The sequence below is a fragment of the Lacerta agilis genome, chromosome 8 (assembly GCF_009819535.1).
Source record: "Lacerta agilis isolate rLacAgi1 chromosome 8, rLacAgi1.pri, whole genome shotgun sequence".
Taxonomy (NCBI): domain Eukaryota; kingdom Metazoa; phylum Chordata; class Lepidosauria; order Squamata; family Lacertidae; genus Lacerta; species Lacerta agilis.
Window position 1 is genome coordinate 34,240,900 of NC_046319.1, and position 23,934 is coordinate 34,264,833.

Below are 23,934 nucleotides of genomic sequence, written 5' to 3' on the forward strand. Positions count from 1 at the left end.
TGGAGGTTTCTTCCTGAATAAGTGTACACAGGATCGCAGCCTTTAAAAATTAGTAACAATCGCTTTACTTATTATATATATACATATATATATTATAATAATAAGTATTTGAGGGCCCTAAAAAATCGGTTTGTACTGCCCAATCCTATCTACATTTTACTTGGAAATATATCCCACTGAGTCCAATGGGGTTTACTCCAAGGTAAAGTACACAAAGGACTGAAGGTCTGGACTGCAATCCCGGCCACACTTCGCTAGGCATGGGTCCATTTGAACTTGGTGGGACATACTTCTGAGCAGACACGCATAGGATTGCATTGTTAAGGGCGTTTTGCAAAGCGCAAACTGAATCTGACATCAAGAGGAGTTTAAAAATCCCTTTGGATTAGTTTTCCTTGTTACGGATCTGTTCGTTGCAGGTAGTTTAAATGATCATAAACTCCGAGGAAATGTCAGACAATAGAGCCCTATTCTTGGTGGGGAAGTTTCTTCCTCCCTTTAAAATATGGGGCGCGGCGGGTGGGGGGAGAGGACCCTTTCCTATTCTTACCTTTTCATCACCAATTAAGCCTTCACTCCCTTTGAAACCGGAGGGTTAGGTTAGTCTTTAGAGAGTAAATTTGTTCTTCTTGGGCAGCACCTCTTTAAATGAGCCCCTCAGGAGTCCCAGCGAGGGTCACCTAAACCAGAGCAGTTTCGTTTACACGGTAGTTTGCTCCTCTGCCTTCTGCGCGTTTCCTTGAAACAGTTGTTTTCTTTTTTTTCTTTTTAACAGTTTGGAAACCGCTTCCGAATATGTTCTTAGGGCCAACCCGCCTCCCGCTTCCCCCATTCAGGAAGGAAGCACTCGTTAATCTGCGGTTCACGTCCATGCAAACATACACGGGGTCAGACACACGTAGAAATATGTCGGTTAAACTGGTTTGCTGGGGGTATGACCCTCTAGATATTGTTAGACTACAGTTCCGGTCATCCCTGACTTTTGGACCTGTTGGCTGAGGCTGATGGGAATTGGAGGGGGGGATATGAGGAAGGGGCACAAGGGTCCACCACCCCTTGTTCCAAGCTCATATTTGTGAAAGTTTATGCAGACATTGAAATCAGGTCCTGGTGGGAACTTTCCTTTCAGTACTGACTCGGTCCTGGGAGGCATGATGTTTCTGAGCATGTGCAAAAGGTTCTTTCCTTCTGCAGCGGGGGAAAGCCCTCATCTGGGATGGAGGGTGGGTTTGGAAAAAGGCTTTCGATGGTGAGTTTCATCCCTCTCTCTTTGGAAATGATCAACCCCTGTTTTGAAGGCCTAGGTCAAATAGCAGCCAGGAGCCTTTTTACCGGAATCCCAAACGAGTAGAGGTGAATAGGAAATTGTTTTTTGCAACACTGGTGATCTCTCTCTTTCTCTCTCTGGGACTTTCCTCCACACGCACACTTTGCCTATTAAGTTTACAGCTCGGGGTTCGCTACAATCCTAAACACGCAGATTAAGGAATAAGCCCTATGGAAGAGAATGTGATTTACTCCCGTGTAAACATTTAGAGGATTGCACTCCCAAACCCACGTTTCTCCCCCGCAACTATTACTTGAAGCTGCCACCCTCCCAACAGAAGTGTGAGACTCATTGAACAAAACTTATATCCAAGTAAACATGCATAGGCTCCAGCTGAACGCACTAGTGGATCTTTGTTACTCCAAAGGAAGTGATTTCAGTATTTCAGCCGCCCTAAGAGATGTTCACATTTCGAAACGATTGTTTCCCCACGTTGTTTTTTCCAGTTGAGACTGAGATCCTTTGGGCGCTTACTCGGGAGAAAACCCCACTTAACGCGGTGGGGCGACGCCGACCTGCTAGAGAATCCACCTGCGCCTGTTTAGCTCTTTTCAGTGACTGACCTTCTCGGACCTTCGCGCTAGACAAAACGCCTGCACTCAGTTTACAGGTCCCTGGAAGCCCTGCGCTCCAAGCAGGAAACCCGACTTGTAAACGGAGTGCCTTTGACTTCGATTTATTGTATATGCAACCCACTTGCTAGGAAGCGCTTTCAAACTCAGGCAAAAGTGGAGTGTGAACTTTCTGGGACTTGTACCTCAAGACGACTTCCCGGCTCCCATCACTTTGATATGCAGGTAAAGCTGCGCCCCTGAAAGGGAAAGGAGGGGTGAATAATCGGCTTTTAATCGGCATGCGTCTGAAACCCAAACGAGCCGATCATTAGTTAATTACCACCGAGTTTGTAACAGCCTCTGATGACTGCTCTCTGAAGTGCTGTTTACTCCAACCGTAACCTAAGAGGGCTTTTCTTTTTCTGTTTTTAGGAGGTTAAGGCCGCGGGAGCTGGGTTGCCTTGCCTTCTCCCCACCCACTGAAAGTGAGATCTAAAAGTTATGCGTGTGCAGCGTTGAGGAATGAAGCAATATTTGGAGAGGGATTAGAGACAGAAGGATTCTGGGTTTGAAATTACTGCTTCATTTATGTTTTCATTTAAAAAAAAATAATCAGAGAAACGACTTTTCCCCAGACCATTCCGGGGCGCTGGTTTGCAGGCGTTTGTGTGTGTGGACAGAGGGGAAGGTTAACCTCACCTCGTTGCGGTTTGATGTGCGCGTCGCGGTTTTCGATTTGCAGAACAGAGATCTGGCTGCTGCACGAGGCCAATCAGTCCTCGCAGCCCCTATCTAAACCTCGATCTCCAAACGAGCGTCAACTCGGAGCCTTTCAAACGCCATCCAGAGCATGTGTGTTTGCAGAGGAAGAATCCTCGCACTCTTAAGCGGACATCAGGATTGTGATCCTACGCGAAGGGACTCCGAAAGCAATGAGGGCTCCCCCCCCGGAACTCGTTTGCATGCTTACTTAATCCGAAGTAGGTTCACTTGAAAGCCCCATGGTCCTCAGCAGGATTCCCTTCGGATGGGGAATGTAGCTTAACGCCACACCGAGGGCTTCAGAAACGGGAAGTCAGTCTACTTTGTGGCATTGACGCATTTGGGCGCCACCAGCCTGTTGCCCTATCTAAATTCGCGGATTTCGACGCCATTTGTCTCCCTGGCCATTCCCCTCCACACACACTTCCAATACCACCCCGCTTTCAAAATACTGGATCCCGAGTCCTAGCCATTAATTCGGATTTTCCCCCTCCCCATTTGTTTTCAAGTCCAGCTGTTTTCTCCCTTTGTGTGAATGAGGATGATAGCTGCCCGGCTGCCCCCCCCCCTCCAAAAAAGAAACACACAACCCAGGATGGATTCACACTCGCTGCAGGTTTAATAAATTAGTCAGAGATCCACACGTTACACCTTTACACGAGTTTTCTCTCTCTCCCCCACCGAACGTTCGAAACGTCTCAGAAAGCTGGAACCCTGGACTGAAACTGACAAGCCTTGTTCTCCCACCACCCCACATCCATAAACTTCACGGGGGTTAAGTTGGCTAGCGCACACCTACCCATTATGAACCGCCTTATGTTTTGTTTCTAACGCCATGCAGAGACCACTTGTTATATTTACACGACGAAAAGCGGTTCCTTTCACTAACGCGAGTGGATCGAAACTGGTTTGACTCCAGCTACTTTGCATGTTGCGATTCCGAAGTAAATTTAACTGAAATCAATGGGAATGATTTTCCTTTCGATATCTAATACGCCTGATTACTCCTAAAACGAAGAAAATTCCACTGGAACGCATAGGTCTTCTTTTCAAGTATTGGTGTGTGTTGGGGGGGTCTATTTAGCACCACGGCATATCAGCCTCCTACCAGATTCACGTGGTGTCCCATTTTGGATGCTCAGAAAATCCCCCCCCCCCAAAAAAAATAAACAGCATACATAAACACTACTTGGTATGAAATGGCTGTTTTGTATGTAACTTCCTCCGGAAAATCCAGTTGGTGGGAAATATCTTCAACGGTTGCACCCAGCCAAGTTTTACTTAGAGGAGACACGTTCACATTAATGGAATTAAGTTTCTGGTGTCCATGAATTTCAGTGCGTCTACTCTGAGTAGAACAAACATTGGACACAGCTCTAAGCTCCAATTTTATTTTATTTTTAGATCTTTAGCTATAAAAACAAAAACCACCGCGTCTAAAATAAAAATGTAGATTTGTTTCGGATGTCATTGTAAACTGTAATTAACATAATATTATTTTTGCTGCTATTAAAACAACAACAACCCGAAGACACGTTTTGCTAAGGGTATAGGAGACAAATGGATGTTAGTTACACCTGTATTTAAAATTTCACCTGGAGAGGAGAGTACACTTAATTTTTATTGGATTTATTATTTATTCATAATCCTAGTTCAGCCTTAACTAGAATCAAGAAGGACAGCAGGCCGGTTAGTTGTATCTTAAAGCAAATTGATTAATTCCCTTAGGAATTTTATACATCAAAAGAAAACCTTACGGAGACTGCTGACGCGCCTATTCAATATGACCATTATTATATAGAAGGAACCAAGGTTGGCAATATTTATGTTTAAGTTACTAACCTTAGATACTAAGTTTGTGTGGTGTTTCTCTCCCCCCCCCCCAACTCAAAGACTGAAAGAATCGTGGTTATTAACATTATAAATAACATCAGCAACAGTCTCGTGACTGTCATATACCTGCGTGCTGAAAATGGTCGTAATTTTTTTATTTTAAAAACCATGCCAAGTATAACACGACCTTTATTTTCTTTTAAAATGTCGGGAAGCTAAACATTATATTTATATTTAAAAGGCGCCTTTCAGAATTGAAAGATCGGATGGCCATTTCTAACGGGCCAACAGTTTTCCTAGAACTCAACTGAGGTCAACGAATCATTCGCAACTTTTCTTTTCCCTTAAATGATGGAAGTAAGTTCAACAGGTTGATTTGTGGAGAGTTCCCGCCTCCCAGCCACCACTCCCCCCCCCATCACAGTTCAGATGAACGATTTGACCTGGGTATTGAATCAGTGCTTTTTTTGAAATCATTATTTACAGTATTCTTATGGCCCTAATATGTGATTGTTTACACGTTTAAACAGCTTTGACTTCTTCATTTAGATTTATCGGCCAGACTAGAAGAGTATTTCTTGGGGGAAATCAAATCACACCTCGGTCGCTGTGAGGGTGTACGGAAAAAAGATTACCCCCACCCGCAAATCGTTTAACTGTATGTAGCTAAACAAATTAGCAGCTTATTAATTATGCGGGTCCAGTCAAAGTTCCGAAAAGCTCGCAAAAGATTTATACCAATATAGGGAGACAATTTTTCCTATTTTCCGAGGCAGTGACGAAAGTCACAGATAAGTGGCTAGGAACTGACATCCGTCGAAAATCCAAAGTAATTGGGGGGGGGGATATTTTCTCTCTCTCTTTTTGCAGGGAGGTATTTAATAATTTTTAAATGCTGGAAGTGGACTCCGAGTTGAAAGATTAAGCAAACGAATACAAGTTGTCGCCTTTCTAAAATCCACGAAAATCCATTGCCATCCCGTTCAAATCAATGACGCTTATTCCCGAGAAAATCTTTTTAAGCTCTCTCCCTGTGTCAAGCCGGCAAGAACCAACTTAATTTCCTTTCGATAACGTGGGTTCAAGGCTGGGATGCCAATCAATTTCCAAGCGGGGATGAAAAATAGAAAAAGAAAGCTATCTTATTTTACTTCTGAGTTGTGGGTTTTGTTTTTAATTCTTTTTATATTTTAAGGGGAGAGTTTTCCTAAATATTCAATGCCCCTTTCCCATTAATGGAAGAGATCTTGTGGGGGGGGGAGCAAATACTTTTAATTTTCCTTTCTCCTCTATTTAAAAGCCCATGACCCTGAGAACCTGGAAGTAAATCTGAGTCCCCCAAAGAACCGACAGTATGTGTAGGAGTGACACCCTCACATCAAATCACGACCCTAGGGGGTTAAGTTTCCTGAGCTCAAAATGATTTAGCAAATCGGAAATCCATCTTTCTTTGGAACCTTCCTTTCACCCCCACTCAAGTTTCCCGTGGATGTGCTAGATATTTTTTTAAGAGCTTCTTGTCGCTCCCTCTTTAAACTCGCCCAAGTTTCAAAAGATGAGCGCTATGTTTGAAATTCGGTACAAGTGTGACACCTACCTGTGAATTTGGGAAGCAATCCAAAGGCGACCCTCCTCAACCTTCCATTTGTATGTGCTAATCTCCGTACAGGCAGCACGCACACCCCGCCAAACTATCAAGTGCTTTTGCAGAATGGAGCCGCCAATAGGGGGAATAATATTAATGATAAACTTGAGGCTAGCAATGCAGGGAGATATTTCGTCTCTCTCTCTCTCTCTCTCTCTCTCTCTCTCTGTGTGTGTGTGTATTATACATACACAACTGAAATGTCTGTCCCCCCCCACAGAGAGAGAGAGATGCACACAGTATATGCAGCATACAAACAGAGCTATTTATCCATCTGTTTCCCCTGTGTATTCTCTTTTAATATGTATTCCCCCTATCCCTCTCCGTAAAAACTCTGCAGACCTTTGAAATAGTAATAAGGGATAAATCTGGCATAAAATCGAACTCATTAGCAAAGTTCACGAGCTGACTGCTTTGCATAAAGCCCGACACTGATTAAAAGTAATTAGGTTAAGAGACGGTCCGCTGTTGCCATCCTGCGCTTTTGAGTGCACTTCCACAGGAAATCTCCATCCTCTCCTCCTGTATCCATCCATCCATCCACCCCGCTCGACAAGCAGCAAGCTACAAGCGATAGACGTTCAGAGTCGCCCGTTAGCATTCACGGGACTGGGTCCGGGGGGGGGGCGGAGGGGAAGGGGAAACCGGGGGGAGCCTTAAGACAGCAAGCTGACATATTCGGCTGCATTTTTTAAGGGGGTGGGGGTTGCTGTTTTTGCTGAATCAGTTCAAGGGTCCCAAGCTAGCTCAGGGAGAGTCCAAGGTCTCTCTTGCAGAGATCTTTCCCAGCTTTTCTGCCCGAAACCCTTAAAAAAAGGGGGGGGGGGAGATGCAAAGAGACCGAACCCTGGGACCTTCTTCGCGCTTAACGAGGCAGAATTAGAAGGCCACTCATCCTACGCGGGGATCAAACCCACAGATTTTCAGACTGAATTAATTCCCCTGACAGGCCCTCATTAGATCCGGAACGTCACCGGCGCCTCCTTTCACAAGTCAATCACCTGTACATATTTCACTGCATCCTCCCTCCCCCGCTCACCCCTGTATAGGCTACTTTCGCCTTTCTTCCCGGTCCCACCTGTCACCAAATCCATCAGTTGGAACTTATGCCAAATGTAGAGGCTTTCCCCAAATCGCCTGCGTTCAGGAAACATCCGTCCCTCACTTGGAAAAGTTACTTTCAGTTAAATTCTTAGAGTGCAGATTTCCGCTCCTCCCCCCCCCTTCCCCCTTTTAAGAGTGGTGGTGGAAGGAATGTACTCTAGATATGTCTTTTGTTAGGGGTCTCCGCACCAACCCACATTTCCTTCTGTCGGCTTCACTTTCCCAGCAAAATGAATAAATAAAATGATTTGTATTTTTAAAAAACAACTCTGTGCTTTGATTAAATACCGACATTTGACAAAGGGGCACCTGCATTTTTATACTTAATCCCGTGGGTTGACTGGCTTATCCCGCTTCCCCTAATTAAAAAAAAAAAGTTCTTCGCATCGAGTAATAATATAATACTACTAATCGTAATTCAATAGGCATAAAAATTTAATTTAAACTTGTATATATATATATAGATAGATTTTAAAACTATGAAACAATTTGGGAAAAGACACAGAAATGTATATATATATATTTATATATATATATATTTATATTTTATATTACCAAAAAAACCAACATTGATGGCTGTACAGGCGGTTGGATTTCATAATTTACTTCAAAGATAGTGTTACCGATTTAAATACAAAAAAGCTACATTAAATATACAGAATAACATTTCATACAAATTGTTTCTGCCTTCCCCCGCCCTCCCCATGTGGGTATTTCCCCCCTCTCCCCTCACTTCCTGCACTTTTTACCTTAAGACATTATTATTATTATTATTATTATTATTATTATTATTATTATTATTTCTCCTCTCAAGAGCTGCTTACTTTCTGCTTTCTCAAATAAATTATACCACTGATTTTGGAAACTGGAGTGGTCTGGGTTTCTCTCTCCCCTTCGTTTTCTTGCTTTCCTCCTTCCTCACTTAGTTCTCTATTTTCTTTTCTTTTTTTAAAAAAAACCTCTGTCAAAATCAAGTCTGAATTGGTTGTTAATAAATTAAAACCAACAACAATAAAGAAGCAGAAAGAAATAGATAACAAAAAATTTAAAAAGTAAAAGAAAAATCAAGGGAGAGGGGATAGTCCGGCTGTGGATGGCGAAGAGGGTTTAATCTGGGTAGAAACTCAAGATTAAATATGCGACATACCTTTCTTCAGTTCGTAAGCCGAGTCTTTACTAAGATCAAACTGGGACTGGCTTCTGAGGATTTTAGTTTCTTTAGCCAAGGCTTCCGCTCTGTTCAAAATAGTCTGGTTTAATCCGTTAAAATGGGGGCTGGGGTTCCCCGCCGTCGCCGCGTTGCCGGAGAGGTGTCCGAAAGAGCTGTAGTTCGTGTAACCCGGGTAAAAGGGGCTGGTGGTGTAATAGAGGGGCCGCGAGAGGACCGAGGCCCCATTGGGGAAAGGGCAATGCGTGGAGGAAGGCGACCGCGCCGTCGGGGATTGCGCCGAGCCGGCTCCGGCTAAACTCGGAGCCTGCGGGGCCGCGTCGCCGCTGCCCTCCTTCGATTTGTCCGCTGAGGTGGCGATCTCCGCCAAAGACCACAGTTTAGGCTTGGAAAGGGCCCCGGCTCCGGCTGCCGCTGCCTGCGGAGCCGCCTGGGGCGAGTGGATCACCGACGTCCCGTTGCTGGAAGGCAGGAGGGGGTGCAGGTCCGTCGATGGGGGTCTGTACTGGGCGGGCAGCGGGTGGGCCGGCTGCGGGTCCTCTCCTCCGGCCGGGTGCAGCTGCTGGTGCGCTTGGAGAAGGAGGCGGCCCGCTGCAGCAGCCGCCGCCGCCGCCGGCAGACAATGGGCCAAAGGCGGCGAGGCCCCGGGGCCTCCTTTAGACAACGCCTCGTCAGGGGCTTCTTTACAATCCGAGTCGCTCAACGCGCCGTCGGCTTCTTTGCCTGCCGCTGCTCCTTTCGGGTCTCCAGCACCTGAGGACAAGGGCAGAGGGAGGGCGACACACAGTCCTTGAGGCCTCTCTGGAGCCCGATCCTCGGCCTTCCCACCCACCCCGTCGAGTCCCAGGAAGGGGGGGGGGGACATTCTCAAAGTGCGCCTTATAAACTACTCTGGAACCAAGATTTTCTGGGGACGAATCCAGACAGTGCCTATTTTCCCCTCATGGCCGTTTCAGCCCCATTAAGTCTAGCCATCCCCCGCTCCTCCCTCGCCCCTGACAGACCCCCTTGCCAAAAAGCGTACAACCCAGTTCACCTCCCCAAATCCGTCTCCTCTCATCTCCATCGGCCGCTTACCTATCTCGATCGCCTCCAGATCGCTCTTCTCCTCGAGCTTCTGTGGCTCCTCCTCGTCGTTCTTCTCCAAGTCGATGTTCTCCTCTTCCTCCTCGTCTTCGCTCCGGTTCCGGGGAGTCCAGGTCATTTTATTCTCCTTTTTGAGGCGCCGCCGGGCGTTGGCGAACCAGGTAGAGACCTGCGTGAGGGTCATCTTGGTGATGATGGCCAGCATGATCTTCTCGCCTTTGGTGGGGTAAGGGTTTTTCCGGTGCTCGTTCAGCCAGGCCTTGAGGGTGGCCGTGGCGTCCCGGGTGGCGTTTTTCCGGTAGGCCGGGTCGCCGTAGGGGTAGGACCCCAAGGGAGCCGCGTAAGGGTGGTACCCCAAAGAGCCGGCCATGCCGGGAGTGTGGTCGTAGGGCGAGCCCTGGAGGAAGGAGAAGGAGAGGCAGAAGCGTCGCCTGAGGTGAGAAGGAGACCTCCTAAAAATCATCCTCGAAATCCATATCTCTGAGAAATCAAACCATCTCTCTCCCGTTTGAAAGGGTCCTCTCCACAATACGTGGTTGTACCCCCATCTCCATAACAGACTCGGCCTAAAAGCTGGAGTGTCACCATACCTGGGGGTGGGGGTCAAAGAAAAGTATTTCCTAAGCTAAACACGAGTTGCCCACCAGCGTCTGAACGCGACCAGAAAGTGTATCTCACCCACCCACTTCCATCTCTGCCAAATTACCAAGCTATAAACAGTAACAAATTACACCTCAGCCTCCTCCCCTTCTAATTGAACGCAACCTTTTACACAAACCCACACACACACACACACCCCTTTCACTTGGAAGCATGACAGTGTCTAGACAGATAGCAAGCTCTGCCTCCATGACCCACCCCCCACTCCCGTGGGGGAATTTTCCCAACAATAAGCCTTAAACCGAAATATTGGGATTCAACTCTATTCCAGTCCCAGTGTTTCCAAGAGGCCTAACTCGCATTCTTTTTTTAAGAAACTGAGTTACTTAGATTTGAAATGTAACTAGAAGAAGAGGAAGCCCTTTAGTTTTGGCTTTGTTTAGTTTCAGGAGGGAATAACCACTTTATTCTCTTTCTCTTTGTAGATTACTGAGCTACTGAAAGCGTTTCTTTTACAGAACTTCTGGACAGATGTTTCCAGCTGTATTCCATACTGCCTGAGATTATTGTGGAAGGGGTAGGTACATTAAAAAAAAAGATACTGAAACTTCAAAAAAAATATTTTTGTACCTACTCTAATCATCATCTTCATCATCATCAGACTGTCAGTCGGCTTCCTGAGATGGAATTATAGCTCTGCAATATTTGGGGAGCCCGATTAAGACGGCAGGGAAATGGCAAGAGGCAGAAGGGCCCCCCCCTTATTCAGCTTTTCTATCGGGCATCTAAACTGCCGGATTTGACTTGAATTAAAACATCTGAAAATCTTATTGGAGAGTGTATATGTATGTAGGCTATACCTTCACTGAGAATCTAACTCTCATACGCTTTTGTAAATTAAAATGAAAAGGCACAAACTGAAAGCCTCACTCTTCTTAGTCCCTTCAAGATCAAAGCTGCGTCCCTAACCACACACTGACCCGGAGTCACTTTGCGGGGTTGACTTCCGAGCAAACACGCTTAGGATCGCCTTGCTCTGCTGCTGCATGGCGATCTGGCGTGCTTTTACGCGCGCGTAAAACAGCCGCCGAGGATCGTGGCGCTGCCCGGCAAAAGTGGAGCTTACTACGGAGTAAAACCAGATCGCGCTGCAGCTCCCGTTGAACTCTGTATGCGTGGGGGGGGGGCAGAGGCTGTTGATAGTCCAGAGTTAAACCAGCGAGGAGAAAGACGCTGGCCGGCTGCACGCTTTCTTGCAAGAGAAATGTCCCATTGATCTCCGCGCAGGAATCCTTCGTCCTGCAACCGATTTCTTTTTAAGAAAATGCGGTAGGCTAACCATCCGCTGAGGAGCTGCGGCCATGGAAGGTGCCAAAATCTACGGGCAGCTTTTATTTCCTGCACCCCTCCCTCTGCACTTCATCCTTCCCCACTTTATCTGCCGCTTTCGTCTATGGTTACAGCCTCCAAACCCTCCAAGCTCCAGCCCCCTGGGTTATCTCCACAACTCCCCAATAACACCCGCCCAGCCAAGTGTTCGTCCCCGAGCTCTGGTTCCATCCCTCTCTCGGTCTCCTCCTTTCCCCAGAAGCGGCCGGCATGTAGGGGGAGGAAGAGGGCGACCCGAGCGCTTCCCTTACCACGTAAGAGGAGAAAGCGGCCGCGGCAGCGGCCGCCGGATCAGCGCCGTACTGGAGGTGTGAGTTGTAACCCGGCGAGGGCGCGCTGAAGGCAGTGGAGCCAGCGTAAGGAGAGAAAGCAGAGCCGGACGACGATCTGCCCAGCTCATCCGTCCTGGGGCCGGAGATCACGCTGGTGCTGTACGCCGGGCAGGAGTAGAGCGCCAAGGAAGCCGACGGCTGGTACAAATAACCCTGAGGATACGACATGGCCAGAGGCAGGCATATACCCGCCAGGCAGCGAGCGCACAGCCACCACCGCCGTCGCCAGGAACTGCGTCCGTCCTCCCTCCCTGCCTCCCTCTCTCTCGGGTGCCCTGTGCGTTTCTCTCTACGGCAAGCGTCGTCGAGGTCTGCCTCCGAGGGTGCTTCTGCAAGCCGGAGCTAGCGGGCTCTTCGCGCGCGCCCTCCTTCGCCGCCTCTCCAGTGCAGCCGAGCTGAGCTTGGACGCACTCCGGCGAATGGCTCCCTTCTTCTTTTCTCCCCTCCTCTTCCTCCTCCCCCTCTTCTCCTACTCCTTCGCCTTATCTCTCTGCCTCCCTCCTTTGGACGGAGAAGGGCGCTTTCTCTCTCTCTCTCTCTCTCTTTCACCCACCCCACTTTCCTTTGCGCGCTCCGCCAAAAGGTCCGGCCAAGACGCGAAGTTGGAAATCGAGGATTCTGACGCCTGCGACGCAGCGCAGCCGAAGCTCCACCTTCCGCGGGTGTTGGCAGAGCAAAAAGGGGGGGAAAGTGGGGGGGGGAGAGAGAAAAGAAAAGGGGGAGGGAAACGAGAGAGCGAGCGCGAGGCGGAGGAGGAGGAGGTTGGCTCCTGCTGGGCTTGCCACAACCAAAGCCAACCAGCCAGAAAACCTCTCTTTTTCCCAGCCCTTCTCCCTCTCCCTCTCAAGCTCAACTGCGCCGGCCTCTGGTTGGCAATCAACAGCCAAGCTGTTTAGCGAAGATCACCTCCAACTTTCTTCATTTGCTAAATACACCATCAGCGCAATTTCTCTTTTGATTTATAGCTAGGAGCTTTTGCGCTCTCTCTCTCTTCTCTCTCCCTCTCTCTCTCTCTCTCTCTCTCTCCCTCGGCTGGAATGCAAAAGGCACTCAGTTGATGAAATAGATTTCATAACAAGATTTAGTAGCCATTAAAACACACACACACGAGGGAAATAAAATCAAGAATCGATGCTTCCCGAGTAAACATTTGAAAAAAGAGCAGTTAATGTGAGGGTTTTGTTTTTGTTTCTTAAACTATCTGCAGAGAAGAGATGCAAAAAGATAACTTCTGTTCCACACAGTTGCTTCGCGATCGTGCTTCTCTTGTTGTTGTTGTTGTTGTTGTTGTTGTTGTTGTTGTTGTTGTTGTTGTTGTTGTAGCACATATTACTACTGGATGTTGGTGAGCCACACGGCCCTTTACTCACGAGGAATCCAGCTGTGAATTTCCTCTCCTCCCACCGCTCACTCAGCACCACCCCCCTCCCCTTTCGACAGCAGCAACTGCGGGTTAAACGGATTGGGCCAGCCGCTTGACACTTAGCGAGGGGGCTTAGCGAGTCCTCCGCAGCCTGCTTAAAGCAGTGCGCTGGGGCTTGAAACGCTTTGGGGATGGCTGGGGGTTGGGAAGCCTGCGTGGGTGCCGCGCGGATCGCACCGTTCGGCCTGCTTGGCTCAGGGCGGCGCCAAACGCCTGGAGGCGCGCGTACTGGCAGGCCAGCTCACGCGCTTTGGGGATCGCGGCGACGTACACAAGCGAGCCATATTTTGCCAATTAGTTTTGCATTTTGGCAGCCCGAAGTCGAATTTGGGAGCAGGCTTTTGGATTGAACTGGGGACGGGAGGTGGGATGAAAACTCAACTAAATACTTATTTTCGAGTGGGGTGGCGGAAGGACATGTCCTAGTATTTTCTCCCAACCTACCTCGCCCGGTTGCTGTGAGGAATACCGCACTCTCTCTGTGTGTCCCAACTGGTTTACTGTGGATAAGTATCACGGATTCATTCCGCTCGACATTAATAAGAGAAGTATAGGCAGCGAACGCACAGCCGCGAGCTCGTGCGTAAAGGTCGGTGAAGGCCAATGGAACAACGCAAAGGGGCCCAAACCAAGGGGATCGACGTCGCAACGCTCCATCCCCTCCCAGGTCATCTTAGCGGGCTGTTATTTGGTGGAATTGTAGCATACCTGTTGTTACATGTGGAACCAAATGACACAGGGCAAACGCCCCCTCAGATGCTGGGGAGATGTTTGTAAATGTGTATGTTTATTTAATACGCACAAAGAATCCAAGGTGGGCGTTTTAAAACTGTTGTGATAATAGGAGCAATTTCTTACCTCCCGCCATCAGCCTCCTTGGGATGGAGAAAAATGCGGGGGGCGGGCGGGTTGATAAGGAGAAAAGTGGGGTGGGGTGTGATGGGAGAGACCTGCCTGCTGAAAGAGGTTAGTGCAGAATATCTAAAAGAATAAGCCAGGTATCTTTACTGCACGCCCCATTTAGAACTCATAAAAGGATAGAAGAGAAAGCAGATTAAAACCATATGGGCCAGGGGGAAATCCACAGCGATCGTAGGATGTAATCGCCTTTGATTCCAGCAGATATATAGCCTAGCAGGAAGATACCTTCGCTTGTAGAAAAATACCCTCTCTCCACCTCTTTTTTGGCGGGTGGGGAGGCGGAGATGGAGCTTCGCTTGTGTGAGGTGCCTCCGCATCACCTTGTGGATGTTTTCTGTCTTCCAAATGCACTCTGTATCCATCTCGACGCCGGCTGATGAGCTTTGGAAGTTTCCTCTCGGGATCCACAGTCACACACACACACACACACACACAGCGCCAGCCACAATACAAACACATTAGCATGCCTGCATCTATCCATACAGCACAGAATCTCAGCCCCCCTCTTGGTGAAATTCCTGCCCGGCTTGCTGATTTTTTTTTTTAAGGGTGCACAGGGGGTGTAGGTCTGGAAAGGGCTTTCTTTCCTACAGCTCTGGTCTGGTGCCCATTGCGTGTGTCCTCCTTTCCGCGGAGATCGTTCTTGCCAGATTGCGGCCGCTCTTTCCGCCACTTACCTAGATGAAATACACAAGCAGAGTGTCAGTTTCAAAGCCCCGGCAGCAGCCGCCTCCAGAGGAGCGATGATCGCCCTCCGTTTTTTGGTCTTGAAAACTCCGAAGCGGGGAGAACTTTGGTAAAAGCGGCGGAGAAGCGTAAGGCTGAATTCGACGCCTGTTGTAGTTTGCTTGCTTCTTTTACACACTGGAGACGCGGAAAATGGCAAAACCCAGAGAGGGGATAGATTGGAGCTGATCGGGGAGGCGGCTTAGCTGAGAAAAGCAAATTTCTCCAGAATGGCTCTTAACAGTGGGTACCCATCTGTCAACTAATCGGGTCTTTCCTTCTGAAACTGAAGGATCTCGGAATGTTCTAAATTTCTGGCCCCCAGATTCACTTACTCGCGCGAGCAAGTTCCATTGAAGTCTTTTCCATTGTGCCTTTTCGGGAGGGTTTTTAGAAAAGAAAGAAAGAAAGAAAGAAAGAAAGAAAGAAAGAAAGAAAGAAAGAAAGAAAGAAAGAAAGAAGTGTAAGTTAATAAACTTTCTGATTATGTAAACTCACACGGGGAAAGAGTTGCTCTGCAGTCCACAGACCAGTGAATTTTTATTTTATTTTAACTGCAATGTAATTATGGAGAGGAAAGAGGGGGGGGGCGACTCCCAGGCTGCAAGCCCATGCGCTTGGGACCTAAGACCCACGGAGCAAAATGGGGCTTGCCTTCAGGCAAACGTGCGTATGTTTGAGGTGCTGCTCCCCAGGAATAATCTCCGGCTGCGCGCGCACGTTGCAAGCAAGGCCCTAAGCGTGTCTTACTCAGGAGTAAGTCCTATTGAATTCAATAGGGTCTCTCCAGGATTACCACGCTGCGCTTTTCTTTTATCTCTTCGTCTACTCCCCCCTCTCCTCGCCTCATTTCCACCCCCACCCCTCCACTGCCTGCATAATGGTCAAATTATGCCCATGAGGGGACAACCTGCAACCCAGTTGAACCGAATGTCTTCCAACCATTGACTTCTGGCACCGAGTTATCTGCACATGTTGTTTTGCCGTGGAAGACAAAGCAACGCCAAAACTTCAGGGGGCGGGAAGATTCCCCCACCCCCTATCCATTCTGTTGAAATCTCTCAGAAAGAGGTGGTGGACTTCTTTCTCTCAGTGCCTTGGCTTGTAGTTGTTAACTCTTCGGGACAAAGGGAGGGGGACGAGGGAGGAGGCGGGGAGCGGGGGAAGATCCTGTCATGCAAATCCGGATTCAGAGCAAGCAAATCTCCTGGGTCTCTCTCCCCCCCCCCCCTGCATATTTATCGATTTCTCTCTCTGATCGCTGCTGCTAATTCTTTTTATGCGTTTGAAGGGTGAATTCTTGACTGGAGGAAACGCCTGCTTTAAATAACAATAAGAGCAATCATATAATAAAAGAGCGCCGCGTCTTTTGGTGTGTGTTTATATGTTGTATGATTAATTAGACGGTCTTCAATATAAATTCGTGCTAAAAAATTCTTTCCTTTATTTTCTTATAATTGGAAATAGGATTCTACGGGACACACGAAAATCCTCCAGAGAAGGTTGGGACTCGTTCATTTTATATTTATAGCCACGATATAGCACAGCTAGTTTACTCGGGAGCAAGCTACGTTAAATTCAATGGAAACCGTGTAAGCTCATATAGGGCGGCAATTCAAGCCTACGGAAGTAAATTTCCTGCTGCTAAGCTCGCTCACACGTCCCATGGGAACAAATCCTATTGGACACGGTGGGACATACACCTGAGTAAACAGGTGTATAGGTTATGTTTTGCATTTTTACTTTATTCCTCGCGTGACTCACCTGAAGCCCTTCCAGGAAATGGAAGATGGGGGTCTAGATTCTGTGCTTCAGCCACCGAATCGCACAGGGTTCTTGTGTACCTTTAAAAACTGCACTATGCTGGTGGCGTTTTGTATGTGTGTTTTTTTTAAAAAGTACCCCCCCCATACACACACAGACTATAAAGCATTTCATTGGAGCAGGGGCAGTATGCTTTATTTGCAATAGGTCCCAGGTTCGGTTCCCGACATCTCTAAGCAGGGCTGGGAGAAAATCTTTGCTTGGAATTCTCAAGAGTCGCTGCCAGTCAGTGTCGACAGTTCTAGGTTGGATGGACCAATATTCCTGGTATAAGGCAGCTTTTCGTGGGTTTTGTATGTTTTCAGTTTTCCTCTCAGAATACATAACTGTCAATTCGGAGTTTTATTTATTTTTCAGCAAAACCACCTACAAACTTTCGATCATTCCCACGGCTTGAGATATTAGCTGATAAAGTGGGGTTGGGAGGCTCTACCCAAAAGAATTGTGTTAAGCAATTGGCCGAAAGAAGGAAGATTTCTACTGCCCTCATATCTCTCTCTCTCTATTTTTGCTGCCTCCTACTCCAATGAGAATTGGGTGCAACCTTCAATTCGGTTTTATGCACAGTGTAAATCTCAGACACGTAGTCTACACAAATACAAGCCCCATTGAGCTCAACGGGGCACCTCTGACCCTCCAGATGTAGCTGGACTCCAACACCCATCAGCCCCACTCCAGTATGGCCAATGATCAGGGAAGATGGGAGTTGTAGTCTAGCAGTACCTGGGTGGGCAAATCATTCCGTCCCTGGATTGTATAGCCTTAGTGCTGTCCTCCGCCTCCGGATGTGGGTCTTGATAAGCGCCGCAGCAGAGGCGAAACCGATTTTTAAACTGGGTTATTGTACCGTGACACCCCCCCCCTTTAACCTCCGGGGGGTGTAGTAAGAAGCAGCGAGACTGAAATCTCAGGAAATGAAGAAGGAAATGGTGAAGAAGAGAGGAGCTGGCGGCGGGCAAATGAAGAGAAACAGCAAGCTGGCTGGGGGTGGGGACCCCCGCCAAAGCAGCGTTCATTTTCCGCCAAGAGCACAGGACACAGGTAACGTTTGGGACTACATTACCCAAGCGCCTTTCTTCCAGCAAGGCCCGCCTATCTCTTTTTCTCTCTCTGCCTATTGGTGTTGGCCTTTGGCGTTCTGCCGGACGCGTCATCCCGATTGGCGGAAAGAGCCTGCCACTCGGCGTTGCTACAGAGACGCGAGGCAAACCTGGGCGAAGGCACTATGGCCCCAGTGGACAGCTGCAGCCTCGCGCCCTGCTCGGGTTCTTTCCTGGCGCTTGCAAAGGAGGGATCCGGAGTGGAAAGGTGAGCAAGGGGCTGGGCGGGTGGACTGGAAGGCAGGCAGGCAGGCAGACAGGCAGACAACCTCTAGGGGGAGGAGCAGAGCTGTGCATCCCCCCTTTACAATGCTGTGGCTCGGGATACCCCCCTCCCCCATCGCTGATTAAGGTTTGGGGTAGGATAACCCTACCTGCCTAAGCTCTTGTTCCTTGCTAAATTCCTCCTGGTTTTGCAGCACGCTGCAGGATGGGCTTAGCTTGCTTTTGATGTAACGAATGCAAAACCATTCATTCATTTTCATTTTTTGCATGGGGGCGGCGGCACTTAAAGAACGCAACAGTGGTGCTCAACGTTTTAAATAAAACAGATCATTATTAACCCAGTGTGTTCAAAGCGAGGTCGTCATATTTTCTCTTCTAAGATTCCCGGATCAGGTATTTGAGATATTCGTTCAGTCAGTCTTTCTCTCTGTCTCTCTGCCCCGGCCGGCTTCCCTGCTGATCTCTCCTTTCCCTCCCCAGCAGAATAAGAGCTCAGCAAATTTGTTCATTGAGGTGGGTGGGGGAGAAGCAGAGCAACCCTCCTGCACATAACAGAAGTATCTTAATACGGATTAATTACCATCCAGGCACCTGAGCATATTTCGTGGTGGGTTTTCCTTTTGTGGCTGGTGGTTTCTGAAAGTTCTTAGTGATTGATTAATATGGAATAGAAGTGCTTTCTCAAGTACAGTAAGGGGGTATGTTTTGTAGGCTGGTGAGCAAAGAGTCTCATTTGGAGTAGTTGTGAGTAGAGAACTCATGATGTGCCTGTGTGTTTCTTAACACTTCTTCTGCAGGGGTTAATTTTGTATATATCCTGGTGTGTGTGTGTGTCCTTATGGAGATGCTCCCCCAAAGTACCTGAAGAGGTGGGGCAGCTCCCACTGATCAGTTCCCCAGGCAGTAACTTACCATTCTCCATTTCCACAGTCACTGTGGAGATGGAGTGGGGTGGGAGAACAAAACCAAAACCAAACCAAACAAACAAAATTGAAAAGCAGTTTATTGAACCATGATACTAAAATGATCAATGAAAGCAAGACAAATAAGGTTGTCTGCAGGCTGAGTTGTGTAAGGTTCTGTTTACATGTTTACATATTTTCCAGATGGCTACAATTTTACTTCTTCAAGGTTTTGGTTGGTCCTCATCAAGTGTATTCTCTGTGAGGTTTTGCAACTTGAGGCTTACCTGCAAAAAAGTCCCATGAATTGAGAAGGGGATTTCTTCTCAAGTATGTGTGTATTGGATTGCAGCCTTCACCTGCAATCCTACACACTATATACTTGAGAGTAAATGCTGTGAAATCAATGGAACTTTCTTCTACTTTAGCATGGTTAAGATCTGGATGCACATCTGCAGTCTGCTTCCTCAATATTAGTCATTTTAAAGTGAATTGAATTGCTACAACCCCAGAACGTGGTTCCCAGCTTTTCTCGGTTCAGAGTAATCCCAGCACACAAATTGTGAATGACAGTTGCAAGTACTGTAATATTGCTGTATTCTCCTTAGTGTTGCAAATTAATATGCAACTATCAATGCACAGACATTGTGTTAAAATAACAGTGATGCAGAACTGTTGCATTCCTGTTGTTAGCGATATAAATGTAAATTCTTGGTATCTGAAAACTGCAAAACGTTAAAATAAACCCAATGCTTCTCTAATTCCCAGAGTAGGAGTTTGATTTCCTTGGCTAAATATGTATGATCATGTGTGGCTTATTGAGGTTTTTAGTTCTGTGCAGTCTTTCATATAGCTCAGGACTTTATGAAAATGGCTATTTAATTTCTGGTCAAAATAAACAGATCGCCTAGAACCTCCCAGGCAACTTGCTAAGGAGATATTATTTCTCTGTGTGAGTTTGAATATTTTCTAAGGAGATTTTCCTTTTTACATTTCATTTGTCCTACAGAATCAAGAATCAGATTCTACATTTTTAAAAAGAGTGCGTGGTGTTTTGCCTTTTGGAAACATACTGGCTTTCTGTAAACTGAATTCCTTGGCATTCTTACATGCTGAATCCACACAGGTGTGCACTTTGATCAGTTTTCAGCGTGCCTGTGGCACATATATTTGTCCCCCAAGTTAATTTTTAGTGCTTCGGAAGACTGTCATAATCTCCCAACAATTGCACTCAGCATCTTGCAAAGTTTTGAAGGTATTTAATGTTCTTATGATCTCTCTCTCTCTCTCTCTCTCTCTCTCTCTGTAGTCAAATGAGTAACCCAATTTGTTTCTCGCTCAATTGCAGCAGAGCTGTTTTAAGAAGCTTTCCACTCCAGTCAGTGACTCAGAGGAAGAAGGTAAGGTGGCTTCTGTGTAATAATAACCTTTTCTTGGTGATTGACATTCTGCCAAAAATGATAAAGCTATTATTATTATTATTATTATTAATGTACAAGCTTAGGACTTGGTTTGGTGAATGAAATGCCGACATGGAACGTGGTGCTCCATTGCAGATGTAAATGCCTTTCATAAGCATTCCTCTTGCTTAGCCACTGCAGTTTTAAGGGGACTGTAGATAATTTTTTGAGGTATTGAAACATTTAGCCGTGGCTTCCTCTGCCGTGGTTGTCACCTCTGCTTTGTGTCAATTGCAGATTCATTTCGTAAGGATGTCTCTATTTTCTGCTTTATCTGCACATTGATAGATCCTGCATGACCAGGCTGAGGGAGGCTTTCCTAGGAGATGAGTGTGTTTGGAAACAGACACACACACACACACACACACACACACACGAAGGAGCTGAAATCTAATCTGCTTTTTAGGGGGCCTGTTGGACTCCTTTTGATTAAAGGAAAATATGAGCTCGATCTGGAGATTTCTCCCCACTGCCCTGCATTCTGCTGTGTGTCGCTTTAGCAAATAGTTTCGCAAACGCAGAAGGAACCGTAACATCTTGCCTGATAAGTTTGACTTCCCTTTGCATGGATCAGTTTGGAACGGCTTTATTTGGAATTCATGCATCTCTTCGCACGGGGGCATCTCATGCCTGCCAAACATTTCCAATGCAGCAGTAGTTGCATCTTTGCAAGCAGGGGCAGAACATTATCAAGTGCCTAAAAATGGGAGAGGATGACCCAGCTCCATTGTGAGGAGAGTAGAATTGTGCTGAGATTTCCACCTACCCACAACACACTTCAGCTTGAGCACACATACCCCCCACCCCCACCCCACTGTCCATACATGTGCGTGGCTCTTCATTTCCCCCCTTTCCATATTATCACAACAACCCTGTAAAGTATGTTAGGGTGAGGTCACTAAGGGAGCTTCATGGGTGAGCTGAGACTTGATCTCTGGTCTCTCCCAGGTCCTAGTTCAATATGCTGACCGCAACACCATTCTGGCTCTTTCTGAATACCTCCACCACTCCAAATTGGAGGTGGGGGGGCAGAATAAGAGGGTTCATATGAGCCCTCTGGCAACCCCTGCACTTTCAGTTAGACTGGGCAATCTCTTAAGGATGTGATATTTTCCCTCTCCTCTGCATATGGTTGACTCGGGAACCTAGTGATTGGAAATATTTTTGTTTTCCATCCTGAAAGAGTTCATAGTCCCTGCACAGGTGCACACTTCTATATCTGTATGCTTCACATTACTAATAAAAATATTAGCGTGTGCAAATGTCTGTGGAGTGACTTAGTATAACTCTCTCTAATTACAGATTTAATATCTCCATCAAAAAACAACAAAGAGTTTGGTGGCACCTTAAAGGCCGACAGACTTATTACAGCCGAAGCGTTTGCATTTCTTAGCCTTTTAGGTGCCATAAGACTCTTTGCAAGTTTTGCTGTGACAGACTTACACGGCTAACCCCTCTTGAACTTAAGCTTCCCATTTTACCCATGGGGAAACCAAGGTGAAGAGGGAGTAATTTTCTTTCTTTTTCTTCTCCTTCCAAAGGCCACCCAGGGAGTTAATGGCTCTTATGAAGTTGAACCCACGTCTTCTGGACCAGGACCAACCCCTCCAGTTATCTCCTTCTGCCATCTATTTGTGTTAGCCATTTTGGCGTGCTGCTTTTAATTTCGCAGATGTGAATAAGAGGAGTTTCCCCTTCCTTTATTTTTTGAAGGCACACACACACACACACGTATGTACTGTATATGTGTGTGTATAAAAATACACATACACATACATACATTTCAGCCTTTAAAATAGAATATCACAGATAGGTATGGAGACCTACAAATGCTGAAGTTGCATTGTGGGAAGTGGTGGTCTGTTCGCCCTGCGAAAACCCAGGCCTTTCCCCCCCTGGGGTGCCAAGCGTGTGTCTAGATAGGGTGGCTGCATGCGGAGGCTTGTTTGATTGGAATGCTCCCCAGGCTGAAAATATTCCTTACACATAGAGTATTAGATGTTGGGGAAAGTCTATGCTAGGGCTCTTCTTCCATTATATTAACCTTGCAGTCCTGTACTCGTCTCTTGGAAGTAACTGCCATTGAATTAAATGGGACTTACTCCTGAATGTATATGGCAGGTATGGCAAAACCTTTTGGCCTTCTGGATGTTGCTGAACTACAAAACCCATAAGCCCCAGGAAGCTTCGTCAATGGTCATGGATGATGGGAGTTGTAGTTCATCAACATCTGGAGGGCTAAAGGTTCCCCACATGCAATAATAGGGATGGGTGAATCTGTCAGTTTTGTTTTTTCTTAATTCCTCAATCTTCTTCCACTCTCCACAGTTCCACATCTGTTGCAAAACATTTTTTCAAGAGTCCTCATGAAAATTTGTTAGCATCCTACTGAGAATGTCACCCGTTATATGCCTTTTGATATGCAGTGTTCCCTAAAATGCACATTTTTGCAAAGCAATTTCCCCTAACTTTATTCCTTTTTTTGGTATGTTATTTTCACAATTATATTCATTTCATGGACACTTTTACCTTGTGCATTGCAAAATTAGAAGTGTGGATTTCACAGGATCGCCATGTTTCTGTTCACTATTTGTTTCAAAAATGCAAACCTAGGTAGTTTGCTCTTGAAGTATGAATTGAATCCAATTTCTCCCCCATCTCTAAGTGCTGTTAACCCTAATATTTTTGTACAGAAAAACTTTTTTATTTTATTTATTCATTTTGGTGTCCATGTACTGCTTCCTCGCAGTGATTTCAAAGTAGATTAAAAAAAGAAATAGAAAACCAGGTCAGGTGAGCATAAACAACGTACAGCAATGCAGATAAAGGAACAGTTAATAATCAGAGAGTATGAAGTATTTAAAATTAATTTTAAGAGGCTGTGGTCTTTGCCTGGCATTGGATAAAGGACTATGAAGTTGGCAATGGGGTGTTCTAGAATTCCTGGGCAGGATGCTCTGCAACTGGGCCATAACTATCCAAAAAGTTGCCTCCCTTGTTGATGTTGCCTGTGTTGAAAGTGCTACTTGTGGAAGAACATCGTCCAAAGACCTTAGCGTTTGAGTGTACATGTAAATGCATGCTCCACTTTTTAACCCAAAGATGCCTCAGGTGGCGAACCATAAGGTATACCGGTAATAGCAATCTCATTATAAGAAAATTAAAGAACAGTCAAAAACAGCCAATTGGAAAATAGTTTTGAGACAGACAGTGCCTATTGCAATATTAAGGAAATCAGCCAGCCAGACAAAACTAACAAACGCCTCCTGGAATATACAAGGCTTTAATCAGTAGCAAGGAACAAAGCCATTTGAGAGAGTTCCAGACAGATTTCCTTGGGTGTAACTGGTGAGAAGGCTTTCTCTTTTGCTCCATCAGCTGTATTTCTGAGGAAGGTGGGATCCTCAAAAGAGCTGCTTCAGCTGATCTGTAAGGACAAGCAGGCTCTTCTGGGAATTCCAAACTGTTTAGGATAGCCTTCCCCAATCTCATGCTGTCCAGATGCTCTTGGACTCCAGCTCCCATCCACCACAGCCAGCAGGTCAGGGAAGAT

General features: G+C 46.7%; 1 protein-coding gene across 8 annotated transcripts in view; it reads right to left on the reverse strand.

Annotated features, from left to right (window-relative positions):
* Positions 1 to 12,483, reverse strand: part of IRX5 (iroquois homeobox 5) — a 28,445-nt gene extending 15,962 nt beyond the window's left edge. For 2 of the 8 annotated variants that reach the window (XM_033156849.1, XM_033156852.1), the window contains exons 1-3: positions 11,720 to 12,479; positions 9,471 to 9,876; positions 8,373 to 9,146 (exon numbers count right to left, since the gene is read on the reverse strand). In XM_033156849.1, the coding sequence (XP_033012740.1) occupies positions 8,373 to 9,146; positions 9,471 to 9,876; positions 11,720 to 11,968 (1,429 nt within the window). In that variant the 5' untranslated portion in view covers positions 11,969 to 12,479. Of the gene's footprint in view, positions 1 to 1,901; positions 2,139 to 6,835; positions 6,928 to 8,372; positions 9,147 to 9,470; positions 9,911 to 11,059; positions 11,177 to 11,719 lie in introns of those variants that run through there. The other 6 variants (XM_033156848.1, XM_033156847.1, XM_033156850.1 and 3 more) reach the window with 6 other exon arrangements.
* Between the last annotated feature and the right edge of the window lie 11,451 nt (positions 12,484 to 23,934).